The sequence below is a fragment of the Lagopus muta genome, chromosome 3, assembly GCF_023343835.1.
Source record: "Lagopus muta isolate bLagMut1 chromosome 3, bLagMut1 primary, whole genome shotgun sequence".
NCBI classification, from domain to species: domain Eukaryota; kingdom Metazoa; phylum Chordata; class Aves; order Galliformes; family Phasianidae; genus Lagopus; species Lagopus muta.
The window spans coordinates 19,860,999-19,876,704 of NC_064435.1; the positions used below are offsets into that span (position 1 = coordinate 19,860,999).

A 15,706-nucleotide genomic window follows, 5' to 3' on the forward strand; every position below is an offset into this window, starting at 1 on the left:
TTACAACTCCCAAGGTTACACAAAGGTTTTTATAGATAAGGTAAGAAGATACACCTTTTCCCATGGAGAGTTTACAGTTCAGTATATATGCAGGAGATAACTTCTCATTTCACTGATGAGATAAAGTAATTTTTGTTACTACCAAGTTTGTTTAAAAGTATCAAATGAAATTATAATCCTAAACATATTGCATCTTCAAGTCAAATACATCCAGATACTATGCCTTACAGCTGAATTCGTAACAACCTTCACATATGAAGGTAAAATTTTACATGCAGTTTTACTGTTTTCAGTATTTAAGACTGATATGCTGTGCACTAAAATTCAGCAATTTTTTTTTTTTTTAAGATCATATTTAGTACAAAAAAAGGCAAAATTACTTACCCAATTGGTCTTGAAACAACAAGCTCCACTTGTGGCTCAGGTTTGGACTCTAAAATGATGTTATATACCTCCTCAAAGGTAGCTCCTTGTAGTAGCCTTCCATTCCATTCCAGCACTTCATCACCTATAATTTCAGTAAGAGCAATCTGCTTGTGAAGTCTGCTTCTGTGTACTGTACTTAAAATGACAATTTAAACCACTGTATTGTCAGTTTGCTGAATTGTGAAACCCATGTTCTCAAAAAGTTCAGTCCTTCATTTAGGAAAATCTTAATGAAGGTCTTCTGCAGCTTGCAATGAATGCATAAACTTCAGTGAAACAGCAGCATCATTGGTAAGACCTCTTTCTACTAAATTAGATACAGCTCTTACTTGTGTTAGTAATTGTGATTCAAAACAAAACTCAAGATGCTGTTTAGAAAATGCAGATCTTTCAAACAGCATATCTCACCTAATATCTAACTATTTTGAAGATTCATCTACATCTAGAGGTTTAGTATTTAGGGTTTAGATGGTTCTTCGGTTAACATTAATATTTCTTGCACATACTCCAGTGCAGCAATCCATGGTTTGCATGTTGGGATAGGCCCAGATCTTAAGAGTTTCTCAGTAATTTGTGACTGCTTGGGTTAGGTCCAAATAACATATACTCTATAAGTTGACAGGGCAGGACATGAGTAGAATATTGAGTATGAAAATGTGAACAAAACACGAAAATGTGATTTTGAAGAACATGACATTTTATGTATTTCACAAAAATAATAATATCAATAACTTAGTAACTGAATGTCTAGTTGATTTCTGTGTAAGGACAAGCCTGGATGTGTAGAAAACAAGCCTGGATAACACCCTGAGAGACAATTACAACTGATGTCTGGACCCCTTTAGGAAGAGTCCAGATCAATGCCTGAGAAAGGGTCAATCAAGACACTTCTCAAGGAAAGCAAATACTGGGCTCTGGCTTAAAACACTTAAAGCAGTCTTCCTGTGCCAACTTCTAGTGTATGAAATGATGATGTAAATTCATCTGAACTTGTTCCGTGAGATGGTGTCATAGAAATGCCAGTGCTTGTTCATCCCCTCCTAGTCTGTTGCTGCTTTACTTAGTAATGAGGATTCGTAGTTTCTTTTAGGACATCTGTCAGACTTGTTTCATTTCATATATGCTGAGTCCAAGTATACATCCAACTCAGTTACCTTTGAGGCTTGGAAATACTGTATGATTATAGCCACCCCAAAACTCATCCTATGACAATTTGCAGTGAAAATGATTTTTTCCTTGAAAATAAAATAACAAAAATGATCCAAAGGATGAAACGAAACCCCTGTGATGACAGGTTGAAAGAGCTGGGACTGTTCAGCCTGGAGAAGAGAAGGCTCAACGAAGGCCTGATGGCAAGATTTTAATATCTAGAAGGGGTTTGTAAGAAGGAAGGGGACAGACTCTTTAGCAGCGTCTGTTGCAGTAGAACATGGGGAAATGGTTTCCACTAAAAGAGGGAAGATTTAGTTTGGATATAAGAAAAAAAATTTTTACACTAAAGGTAGTGATGCAGTGGTACCATTTACCCAGAGAGTGGTTGATGTTCCATACATGGAGACATTCAACACCAAGCTAGTCTGGGCTCTGAGCAATCTGATCAAGCTGTAGGTGTCCCTGCTCATCGCAGGGGAGTTGGACTAGATTACCTTTACAGGTCCCTTCCAATTCAAATGACTCTATGATTATTCTATGAATAATCATTGGAGGAGGCCTGGTGTCACCTGCTCAGTTTGGCTGTTGTCCAGTGTCTCCACCTATTCTGAGACTGGAGCCAACCACACTACTACAGGGGCTGCAGTGGGAGGCAGTGGGGTATAGCCTGCTCTGTCTTCCAATGCTGCTGCTTCCTTTCTACACCATGTGGAGCGCCCCTACAGGCAGGTCTGGCGCTAGATCCAGGATTGGTGATCTGCCTCCCCTCTTTTATTTTTCTCTTTTTCATTTTTCTCTTACAGTTTTTAAGTAATACAAGGTTTACTTGAATTTTCTATAAAGTCGCACAGCTTAGGTAGATGTAATTGCTGGGCTAGTACATTAGGGATACATTTTTTATAGACATCTCCTATTAAAGTTGATGTTTATTCCTCTTATGTACAGACCTTGAATGTTGTTTCATCCTAATCTAACTGGGGAGAATTTGCGAATCACAGGTGGGACATGACATTCTGCAAAATTTCATCACAGCTATTCAACATAATTTCCCTTCTAATTAAGCCCACTTTCTTGTCACCTTTACAAAAGCAGCTCCATATTGTAGAGCTACAGCAGATACGTACCTGGTCTAAGATGGCCCACGGTATCAGCTAAGCTTCCTTTTTTAACTTTGGTGATAAATGCACAGAGTCGACCTGATTCAGTCATCTTTCCTCCTACTACCTGTTTCAAAGAGGAATTATTTTCATAGTATAAGAAGTACTTTAACTTACTTAAACATCCTGGCAAACAAAAACAGAATTCAAGGAATTCTTTGGTATTCAGGTGACCCAGGTAAGGCAAACACTTGAAAAACAAAACACTAAAAGCGTAAAGACAATGCAAATACAGAAAGATAAATCTTTCAAACTTCCACTGTACTATAGATTTGACCCCAAAAAGTACAGCATTGGACATTAGGCTGCTCACTTCAACATTTTTTAGATGCAAATAGTTACATTAATCTAACAGAATCCATGACATTCACACAAAGCATTAAATACATTTAATAAGCAAACAAATCCTCTTTGCGATGACAAGATATAAATAGTAAATAATTTTCAGTTTTGTGCATTTAAAATGTAGCATACCAATTAATCAGAGGGGAATAATCAAGAAACAGTTGCTTTTTTCCTAGTAGCAGATTTTGCTCTGAAGTGTCATTAACCTCCAAACGTTGCTCAGGTCATAAAAAAAGATAATTTATTTTTCACATTCCTCCCATCTTTTGAGGAACAGAAGTTGTACCACGGTGCAATGCTCAGCTCAAGATTGAACTGAGTTTGGTCTGCTCAGCAAGGATGCAATTCGTGCATTTTGCAGAGCAGCCATTCTCAAGAAACTTGTGAAAACATGTTTGGCCTTCACAAAATGTAATTTTTTGAGACTGTCAGAGACCCTGTGAAATTCCTCTTGGTAACTACATGTATAACGTCTTTATATGGTATTTTTAAGAATAAGAGGATGTAGATATGTTTAGATACACTATGTATTATGAGAATACTTACATTATAAAGGTAGCTACTTTAACTGAGATTTGTAAGTCACTGCACAATTGTTAATTACCAACCTTCAATCCAAGCATTGCTCCTGAGTCTCTCGGCACACTTCCATCTTTTAGCCGCTTATTTAATAAAATCCGACCAATGAGACGGTCTCCATCTTTGGATGGCTGCCAAGTTACTGGATGCTATCATATGGTTTTAAAGAAGAAGACAGTCAATATGATTTAAAGAAAAATATTTCAGTAACAACTTTCATTTCCCGATACTTTAAAAACATAGCGAAAGTTTTATGATTACACTAATATTAAATGTATCAGAACGACAAAATTGTGCTGGTGAAGATTTATTTGGACATACAGTCCATCAAAACCTATTTCTAATGTTTAAGAACATTAGCAACTTTCCTAAATCCAATTTCTCAGTATCGGTACTGATCTTTGCATCTTGATGAATAGACAGATACAGATAACAATACACAGTTATCTATGCACGGTAACAGTTCCATCAGAATACTGTCAAAAACAACTGTAGAGGTCAATATTAGAAGTAATATAGAAAAAGCACATTTTAGTTGACAAGGAAATTTGACTTGAGACGTAATTTCTCCTTTTTCTCCTATTCTAAACATTCCAGTTTTCTGTAAGACTGACAAACTTTTGCAATGTTTTACTTTCTGTCAGTACTAGTATATTAAAAGTTATAGAATATTTTTAAAGGGATGGTCTTTGCTCTCATTTAAATGTAATGAATGTTTCTTTGAATAATCACTTCACATACAGAGCATAGTTACAATCAAGATGTCATTATTCGTAGAATCACAGGATGGTTTGGGTTGGAAGGAACCTTTAAGATCATCCAGTTCCAACCCCCTGCTATAGGCAGGGACACCTCCCTGTAGACCAGGTTGCTCAAAGCCCCATCCAGCCTGGCCTTGAATACTTCCAGGGAGTACGCTTTATTCCACTGCCATACACAGGCATGGTTACACATATTGTTGTATGTTGCTGCAATTACTAAAATTTTAAATAACATTTTAATTTTGTGTAATCATAGCACTTTTTCACAAATAAATACTACTTTCATGCTCTATTTCATGCAAGATTAGCAGGCACGGACAAATTTGCTTCCATTACAAGTAGTAACTCTAAAATGATGGATCATAATCTCTACCAAACAAAAAGCAGAAATAAAAATCACCAAAGCAGATAGTAAAGCCTTTAATTCTGCACAATACTGCACAAAAAAATGGCATGGCAACAAAACAAAAGAACAATCATGACAGTGAAAGGGAAAAAAGAAAAACAACTTTTCTGTGCAGAGAAACCCAATTTTCTCCTTTTAATTGGGGACTTAAACTATTAATTTAATTTCAGTCCCAGGAGTTTGAATGCAGTAAATCAAATAAGCCAATCAGTAGAATCCTCATTGTTAATTACTGTACACTTAAAGGTAATACCATGATAGGATATTATGCAACCATAAGAACAACGTTCCTTTGTGCCTCATGTTTTTTTCTTTGGCTGCCAAACAGTAAAAGCTGCAAGCATGCAGAGATTTTTCATTTGTTTTTCTTTTCTGCACCTTAAGAAACGCTACAGTGTCTCTAGAAACATCCTGTCTTCTATTTTATGCGCTATTTTAATGAGTGACAGAGAGCAAACAAAGACCAAGAGCAGGTTAAAATGCAGGCTCCATAATCTCAGTACCTTCTCGCTATGGCTATGCTCCTCGTTTAGAGTTGTGCTACTACACGTATCTACCCCAGAGTCTTTTATCTGAGGCTCAGACCATTCCAAGTCCTCTTCGAAAGACTGGTCACCAAAGCACACCATTCTCTTTTGTCTCTCGGATAAGGTGTTAGAATCCAACACAACTGCCTGCTCACTAGTTTTTCTTTTTCCCCTTTGACTGTCCCCTATAGATGTTGGATAAAAAAAAAAAAGGATACAAAAAAGAAAAACATGCAAAGGTGTAAATAAAACAAAGGAAATGTGAAATGATAAAGGAAACTAAGTGGTAAGGCTCCACATGTCTCACCAAAGACATTGGGGATGCCTCACTGCTATGCCAAGACGTATGGTCCAACCAGTTGTAATCCATGTCTCCTGCGAGAATCACACAGACAAGATAGTGCAGTAAAGGAAAAGTGAAAGAAAGGACAGACAAAGATACAGTAAAATTGTTAAGGCTTCTGATTATCCTGTCTGATTCATAACCTTTGCTAGCAGCACTTGCAAGGCACTTCCAAGACGGTAACAACAGAGCACATGGAATATGAAATACAGTGAGAAAAGAGGTATGTTTATGTGTGCCTGCGTGTGCATACAGTTATGTACAGTGTGAAGCATCACTGATTCACAGTGTTTAACTGTTTCTATAAAATTAACTCCTGTGAACAAAATGAAAGGGCAAATTGCATTATATTCATAACTTCCAAAAAGGAAAGCATTTGATTATGGAATCAGTTCTCATCATAACCCAGAGAAATGAGTCTTGTGTCCTGTATGAAGTCTTTGCCTTTGTCTTTGTCTATATTGTCTTTGCCTTCCAACACAAACCAGTGTTTTTTTGATCACTTCAACAAAATACTTGAACAGTACAATGCTATTTTCAGCTGTACTGTAGAAGACAATTTTAGAAAGATTGAATGATCTGTTAGAATATGACAGATTGATAAGGAAAACAAATATACAAAATATCTTTGGAATAGAAAGCATATGGCATTGAAATACCCAGATAAATGTCTACTGGTTAAATATCAGGAAGAACTCTAATAAAGTACCTTTTAACTCAGAAAAAAGATGTAGCATTCTGATAAGACAGATATATATATGTATCTTTTATAGAATCAGAAATTAACCTGTATGGCAGAAAGATGACAGGAAGAAAAGTTCGAAACACAGTTTTAAAGAAGAGGTCTAAACACTGCTGTCCACAGAACTGAGGTGTGGTTCCTGTCTTTTAATAAAATGCTCTCATCTGTGCAGGGTACCCACACATGTTATTACTGTTTCTTTCTCTTGTGTATACGTATATAAAATATTATTAATACATGCTACACATGCTATATGACATATTTTGTTACTGTACGCTTTGGATGATTTTGATATTATTTTATGTATGACAAAATGTTAACTTTTCTACTGAATTTCAAAACCAAGAAAATACAAAACCAGTGTAGTTCCACTCTTAGTAGAGACCCTTAATGATACTTTCCAATTTCCATTACTTCAGAACCTGCTTTAACATTGCTCAACCTCTTCTTCTGAAAGTACACCAATACCTCTGTGAAACCATTGATTGGTCTAATTACAGGTGTAATACTTGTCTAGAAAACCTTACAAAAAGAATGCACAGATAAAGTTCCAATAAACTAAACTGTAAATATATAACACATGCTACAGAAAAAGTCTCTGCAGAAGAGATTATTATGTGCAATGAGCAACATGATCTTTTTCACTTGTTTTTTTTTCTAATATATACAGTATATCATATTGAAACACAATTAAGCATTGCCTTCATTTTAAAGAACGACATGCATTGAATAATAACACAGTTTTCATTTTAAATAAGCACTTTTAGTTTGAACTTGCCCCAAACACTTTACAGAAACATGAAGCATGTTGCATATTCTTAGATGTCATAAAAAAAGTGAAGAGAGACCTCATGAAAACACTGATGCTTTAATTGAAATAGTGAATGGGCTTGCTATATAGGTATGAACTGTATTTCTTGATTCATTGGAGGAAAGGTAATACATTAAAATGGGAAACTACGATCAAAACTGACAGTTCTGACTACTAATATTCTGACTACATTATGGACAAAATTGTGCATGTCCTGTTAAGGAGAAAAGAAACATTCTCAAACCTAACTATATTTTGCAAAAGATACTGCCGCCAAGGAATTTTCAAAGCTGTCCAACCTTCAACTGCAAAATCATTGCTTCAGAAAAACAGAGTGAAAATTATCAGCGAACTCATAAAGATATATGTTTTAATGGATTAATGTACATTGAGATATCTGGAAGACGGCAGGAGTTCCAGTTTACACATTTTCTATTATATAAATCCTGTATTTAAATATATTTTGAAATTAATCTCCACCAGATCACAGTGTGGCTGAATCTAGCAAGGTCCTCTGTGCCCCTCTGGCTCACCTCTACCAGAGCAGTGGGCCCAGGCCACCGGCCAGGCAGCTTCTGAACATCCCCAAGGAGGAAACCCCACATCTTCTGGGCAACCTGTGCCAGTGCTGCGGTACCGCACAGCACAGCAGTGCTGCCTGGTGCTCAGAGGGAGCCCCTGTGCTCCAGCTGGTGCGAATGGCCTCCTGTCCTGTCCGAACTGAGCCTGGCTCCATTCTCTTTTCACCTTCCCTCCAGGTACTTATGGACACTGATAAGATCCCCCTGAGCCTCCACTTCTCAGTGGAGAGCAGTTCCAGCTCTCTTCCCCAGCGCCTTCATCACCCTCACTGTCCCTGCACTGGACTTTCTTCAGTACATCCACATCTCCCTTGTACTGGACAGAGGATTCCAAGAGCAGCCTCATTGATGAAGACTAGAGGGATAGGGGAATTTTAAATGAGAAATAATTAATCTTATTACACTTGACTCCCATGACTACATGAACTAAAGGCACATGAGTCCATACTGTTTCTTCCTGACAGTTATTTTCTTTGTCATTATTACAACTTCACTTCCCCAAACCACAGTCTGACAAAAAAGCTGTAATTTGGTTCCCTGTAATTTGCTACATCATTCCAGAAGCAGACAACTGAAATAAAATGGGCTTTCTAAGTAGAACAGTTAAAACAGATCATTCTTACTAATTCTAATTCCTGGCTATTTCCAAGAAATTATATTTTCATTGAAATGACTGTACTTAAATGAAGGTATCTACTGTCAAGAATTAAGAATCCACTGCTGCAAATTACTGGCCATGTTTCAAGGTTTTAAAATTCTCAGCCACAACAGAGATGATTACTTGCATTCCAAAAAAGCCAAGAGAAAGGAATTCAAAGGTACAGATATTACATCCTTGCTGTCCTTCAGTGAATATAGCACTTTATCCACTCTTCAGGAAATTCTTCTGCATTCTGTATGTTTGCACATACATTATGCATACCAATTGAGAAGGCTTTGCCAGTTCTTCTATTAATTCTTCTCCCCATATAAACTATGCGCTTCTGCATGGACTTGTCCTTCTGCATGAACTTGTCAAGTGCTACATCTCTCATCAAACTTAACTTTCATTTACATGTCTGTGTACAAAATAGGGAATAACTGAGAATAACTTCTTTTTCTTTTTTTTTTTTTTTTAACAAGGAATTAAGTTACTGAAAAGTTGAGGTCTCTGGTATGTACTCATCATAAAAACGTACCCAGATTTCATACATCTGAATTAGTAAAAATCATCCAGTCTTCACTTGCAATTTGTATGCCCATGATATATGTATTCAAGCAAATACTCAAGGACAGAAATCAAGTAGGTGCTCTGAAAGTGTACTCTGAAAGTAATGTACTATGAAAGTGATGCTTCCTATTTCCATGGAAACTGCAACAGATACAAAGAACACAGCAGCACTATTTGACAAAGCGAATTCTCAGCTATGAAACAGTCTTTCATCACAGTCACAGTCACCACCATTAGCTGTGCATTTTTGCCAGCAATGGAGAAGAGCCTGCATGCCACACTCATGAACAAATGCATCAGTAAACCACTGCCACTGTTACCACTGCTGAAATGCACCAGCCATTGGCACATTGCATTCACATCCACTGTTTGGTCTCCATCAACATTCAGCAAGCATCAATGAATGCCAATATGTGCACTCTTTTCTTCACAGAGGAATTCAATTCCATACCTTTGCTTCATCCACACTTCCATGTCAGATGTCATTTTGTCAGACTGCCCCTCTGCTGCCATCACACAGCAGTAACATGTAACAGGATACTGCTGGGAAGGCTCATCCTCTACTGCCATACCAACAACATCTGCCTCTGACATTGTGGGCCAATGTAATAAAATAGGAAGCATTACTTTTGGAGCAACCCTATGAAGTAGCTTTCCAGCAAGTGTACATTACAGTGGATATGTGTTACATGTATATAGGTTCATTTTATAGGTCTTCATGTGAGCAAATGTTGAGCCGTGTTGGGCTCCAACAATCTGACCTCTGTGCACCCACACTTGAAACACCCACGCTCTTTCAATTAGAGATATAATTTAATTTTTTCTTTTTAACTAAAGCTACCCAAAACAGAAATCTACATGCATTAATGCATATGAATATGCTTGATTGATAACTAAATTTTCTGAAGACTTCCCATTCATGCAGTAAAAATAAAACTATTCTTTTCCCACAAAGTTCTAATTTCCCTCCACTTCCAAGAATAATACAAAAGAGCTTGTAAGAGTAAGTCCTTTTCCAGCCTATTTCACAACTTTTTAATGGGAGTTCACAAATATCAACTCTACACATCTCCAATTCTTCTTTTCAGTCAAGACATAAAAAGTTGACTTTCGCTCTGCTGTCCTTCAATAAACGTCAATTCTTCTAAAATTAAAATTTCATACTGTTTTATTCATATATGCATTATTTTTCCTACTAGAATACGTACCTACAGGTTTGGAAAAAAACTGTCAAAGAAATTGCAAATGATAAAGCCCTTGCAGGTAGTCTAGATTTCATCCTTAATACTGCATGAAGAGTCATCTAAGTGACAGATTATAAATTTTATAAAAACAAATAAATGCAATCCAAATTGTATTAATAAATCTAATCTAATAAAATATATATCTAGAAGCCTAGTAGTGATTTATATTTCTATGAGACTCATATTGCTTATTACAGTCACACTTTCTTGGAGTAAAATAAATGATCTGATAAACTGATTGGAGCTCAACTTTTCAGAGCATGTCCTGTGAACATTAAAATCTTGACTGGGTAAAAGTTTTCAGATCCAGTAAAGTTTGAAGTAATAAATGTAAGACAGTTATTTGCTTCTCTACAAGAAAAACTATTAAACCATAATCATATAATAACAAACACCATGAATCTTTAATTCTGTCTGCCAAAATGTGCAGCAGAAGTGAGAAAAACCATCATCTAGTTGATAAGCTACAGTATCAAAGCCATCTTTCATGGAAAGCATGGTACAGTCATAGCTAATATCATTGTAGCAGCATTCAGATGCTTCCTGAGTTCAGCAGTGCAGCTGGGTACAGGAATGGACGTGTGAGAGCTCTGCCCTTACTGGGGCCAGTGAACTTTGTACGAGCATGGAGAGCTCGCATGGACAAATCAGTGACCTGGCCTTTCTGTACAAATGGCATTAAGCCTTGTAAGCTTACAGATTGTTAGGATAGTTTGCTCTCACTGAATTTTGCCTCTTTAGCCAAAACCAAGCAGAGAAAAAGCTCTTCTTCTTCCATATTCCCACAGCAATGGGAACTTCCCATAGCAGTAGGAACCTTGAATGTGGTAGTTAAAATGGAGAAGAACTGGTGTACACTGAAGTTTGTATGGCCAAGAAGGAAAGACATAAAAGAAAAGCTGTAAGGTAGATCCTGAAAAGCAGAGAGCTCTATCCCACAGAGCAGGCAAGAGAGTAAACGTGGCTGGGCACATGCACAGTGCTCGTAGGTGGCGTGAAGGTGGCACAGGGAGCCTGAGAGCACTGTCTAGAGACACTGTCACAGGAAAAACTTCCCTGGTATACAGAGCAAGGGTAGATAATGTTTGATAAAAATGTGTACATATGCTGTCGTGCAGCAACAGAAGAATGTCTTCCATGATGAATTTCTGAAAACATTCCATGTGAAAACACAAATGCTGCCAAACCATTAAGTATTGCAATTCTACATTTCCACATGACACAGAAACATATACTTTCCACCAAAAAGAAACACTTTCTGAAGACATTCCCTGAGAATATGCTTATGGAATTTTATTTTTTTTTTAAATAGCTTTAGCAGGATTCTTTATGAGTCAGTCATTAAGAATTCAGAAATCTCTTGGTTTCTCCCTTTCCTTGAAGTGAATCTACTGGTAAGTGAGAGATGTCATTAAGAATGAAGACACTGGTTTACCTTCACAGAAAACGCAGCCCTGTTTTCAAACAGTACTAATACTGCTCAACAGAAAAGGTATTAGCCTTAATGGAAAGGATTACCTACTGTAAAGGGTGAAAGTGTCGCAGCATGACTGCTGAGAGAAATGTACTTACTGAAAATATTTTCTTAAGTACATTTTGCCAGAAGGATTTCATAGAATCATAGAATCACAAGGTTGGAAATGACCTATAAGATCATCTAGTCCAACCGTCTCCTCATCACCATTGCCACCACAAGCACTAAACCACATCACACAACACATCGTCTAGACACCTCTCGAACACTGCCAGGGACAGTGACTCCACCACCACCCTGGGCAGCCATTCCAGTGCCTGAATTTAATTTATGGGAAGGGCTTTCTTCACAATTAGATTTTCTAAAACACCACTAGGTTTAATCTATCAGTCAAGTACATTTTTATACAGGTCTTGAAATAAGTGGAAACAAAGCATATCGATGTGGCATATGCATTTATATGGCAGACTGTCTGCTTTCTGCAGAAAGCTTCTGCCTACCAAAACCAGCAGGATGGGGCATTAAAAAAAAAAAAAAAAAAGAAACATGGGAATAGAGTTTCTTAATGGCAGTTCACACTCGACTCCCACTGCTGGAAGACATGTCGCCAGCCACAGCGCAGTGCCATGCAATAGATGTCCTCACACACATCCATCACCTTTACTATGTAACCCAGCGTGCCGGAACTCACACTATTGCTCACCAAGAAAATGGACTGCTGTTATCGAGAAGGCACAGACATTTTTCCCTGGGGAATCTACCCACCACTGACAGTTGCTGTCTACTTAGTACTCAAGATTCTCAGATTGACATATCTTTGTCTTATGTTCCCTGCTTGTTTTCTAACAAAGACAGTGAAAATTGGAAGTAATGAAGTCTGACACCCTGTGGATGTACCTCCTGTGTCAGTGACTTTAAGACTTTTGTCTTACGAAGATGTTTAGTCCAAATGATGCTTCTGACCATAATTAAGTCATTTGCACTTCCCTGCTTCCTTCTTCTTTCTCTTTAGGAAGCCTTTGAGCTTATGCCAAAGTATTTCCAGGATAAGAAAATTCCTTCAGCAGAATGCAAATGAAGACACTTTGGAAAGCATAGAAAAGACAGCATTTCTGAAGTATCCAAAAGAAATTCATCACTATTTTATTGGTATTAAGCCTAAATTCTCAATTTCTTTTTACAGGACATGCTTTTTTCCATTTTCTGCCCTGTTTACATCCACAAAGACCATATTTATATTCATGGGCTGACCGTGCACATCTGCCTTGCCTATCTGTCTTAGTCATGCATCTCCCCCGCCCAATCTTTTAACTGACAGCTTCATTACAAGTCCTTCCTTGCACTGGCTTTGAACTACTATCAGCAATAACATCTTACCAAACCTAAATGAGAATACCCTTGAAAATAAACACTATTAGTAATGCAGGGCAGAATAAAACTAATAATACCATTACTTAATCCCAGATCTGTCCGTTGGTTCAGCCGCTCTGCCCTCTGTATCACGGGAAAGACATTCCTGCTGCCTGCAAACAGGCAGCCTAGTTCCTATGCTAAGTCAGCCTACCTCTTCTCACAGACCTGCCTGCTGAAAGTTAACGAGCTCTTGGATGCAACACAGGTAGAAATTAACTGCTGTCTACCAGACGACAAAAAACCATGCTTCTGAACTTGCTGGCTCAGAAGAATACAGCACTTTGGGAAACGACTGCTAGGGATGGACAGCTGCATCATACACGCACAGAAGATCCAGTGGATCTGGGGTGTACTGGAGCTGCAGCACAGCTGGGAACTGTACATACTCAATGAATTCTTTCCTCAGACTTTGAAAATATTTCAGGCAAACACACCTGCCTTGCTGCCAACAGCAAGGCAACAGTGAAACCTGCTAAGCCAGCTGGAAAGCAGCCTTACAGCAACCTGGAAGAGAACCCAGCTCGTTACTGGAGAGCTACAGAACTTGTGAGAAACAGCTGCAACGTTTAAGAAACACTTCTGGGTCTTATGTGCTTATGATACCAACTTTTTGTTATTTTTTTTTTTTCACTACCATTTCAATTTACATTCATCAACACTTGGATATATTTATATACACTTGGATAAATGTAAGAAGTAAGTAGCTTCAGAAAACTTATTTAGCAATAGGAAACATCTTCACTTTGCATTGGCTTACTCTATAGTCATATTTTCCAAAATAAACACTTTTTTTACATCCTAATGTTATCATTGGCAAAATGACGTCTGACAGACTAGTGGAGTAGCTCCAGTGAGCCTGCCTGGCATCTGGAAGTCTCAGGGCCACAGCATTTACTGCACACGAGCTGAATACTAAACGTAAACCTATTTCTTCTTGGACAGTTTGGACAGGCATATGAGCTTGAGATCATTGTAAGGCAGTGTTTAACCAGGTGCACATTCTAAATTCTTCAGAAATAAACATCTACTGACGGAGTAAACACAGTATATATCAATGGTTTCTTCATATAATAATCGTGAGGCTACTAGAATAGCAGGAGCCAATGCAAATAAGAAAAACATATTTTTCAACATGTGTACATATATAAACGTAGATCCCTCTAATACTTATTAGACAGTAAAAATAACAGAAAACTATTCTGTGCTTTTATTTTTGAGCTTTAAAGAGCCATTAAGCTTTCAAACTTTGATGTCAGTGTTAATTATAGAAAATAACGTAAGCCACTGAATCCATATATCCTAATTACTAAGCAAAACTCATAGTTACCAAGTAAAGGCCAGCAAAGTCTGTATCACAACAGAAAGCGAGGGAATGGATTCTTTATGAAATGTGACATCAAATTCACAAACAATACCATAAACACAGCATGTCACTTGTAGTCATGGCAAAGCTGTATTCATTTCATCAGGAGAACAATCCCTCATAAGTAAAACTGAAATAGTGACATGCCAGGAATGAAAGAAAGATCATCTTAGCTCAGTTTTAAATAAACAAATATATTAATTCATGCTAGCAGCCTATATTTTTATCTCCTAAGTCATAAAGAGCTAACACTAATGAAAGGAGACACTGCCAACATCAGGATGCCTCTTACCATAGACACATCATTATCTAGAATCAATTTCCATCAGCAACCTAACAGCCTCCCATATATTAAGACTGAGGATCAGCTAGTTGTTCCATTGATCACATCTTTTTCCTTTCTCTCCATTTATTCCAGTCAGAACCAATGGTATCTTGCTACTAAATTGTGATACTGATAAGTACTTGTCCTGTGATTTTCAATAGGAGATAACCAATAATCAAGAGCCAATGATTTGTGTATGTAATAAAATAATAATGTAGAGAAGCACAGTAATAACACAGTGTTTGAAAAATAGAAATAATTCAAATTTTGAAGAGAAACAATTTTATGAAATAATCAAATCCTCATCTCAGTTCCTGTTGATCAGTGCCTTTTTCTGTTCCATTGCTTGATTTTGTCTGGGAGGGAAGAAATGCCCCACTTTTACCTCTCACACAGCTGTTCTCCCTTAACGACAGTGGAGGGAAAGGGTGAGGAAGAAGAGGCCAAGTTCACATTTTTGTGTGTAGTATTCCCAGTAACTTATAGAAAGCTCTTATTGGGCACAGCAATGGACACTAAACTCATTCTAAATGTCTTAATCGCTGATGAAGAAACAGATTTTAGAACAGAAATAAGAATAACCTTAAAAAGAAAAATTACGGTACTCCACATGTGAACAACTAAGCATTTAAAAAACAAATACACCACTGAAGAGCCAGGATAACTTGTTTTTTGTCTGTAATTCTCAATTTGTATTATGCAGAAAGGCATTGGGAAAATTTAAAATTCTACCTAACAATCAAGAGAGAAATGCAACTACTGTGCTTTACATCCCTGGTGTAACATTAAACTATTCTCCCTACAGCTGCCTGGAAGGAGGCTGCAGAGAGGAGGCAATGGCCTCTTT

The 15,706-nt window shown here is 37.4% G+C and overlaps 1 protein-coding gene across 50 annotated transcripts in view; it reads right to left on the reverse strand.

Annotated features, from left to right (window-relative positions):
- Nucleotides 1-15,706, reverse strand: part of RIMS2 (regulating synaptic membrane exocytosis 2) — a 436,647-nt gene that overhangs the window by 195,501 nt on the left and 225,440 nt on the right. For 33 of the 50 annotated variants that reach the window (XM_048938982.1, XM_048938984.1, XM_048938989.1 and 30 more), the window contains 4 exons: nucleotides 5,330-5,538; nucleotides 3,689-3,808; nucleotides 2,703-2,802; nucleotides 385-508 (listed from right to left, as the gene is read on the reverse strand). In XM_048938982.1, coding sequence (XP_048794939.1) covers nucleotides 385-508; nucleotides 2,703-2,802; nucleotides 3,689-3,808; nucleotides 5,330-5,538 — 553 coding nt within the window. Of the gene's footprint in view, nucleotides 1-384; nucleotides 509-2,702; nucleotides 2,803-3,688; nucleotides 3,809-5,329; nucleotides 5,539-5,660; nucleotides 5,729-15,706 lie in introns of all 50 variants that reach the window. The other 17 variants (XM_048939002.1, XM_048939011.1, XM_048939010.1 and 14 more) reach the window with 1 other exon arrangement.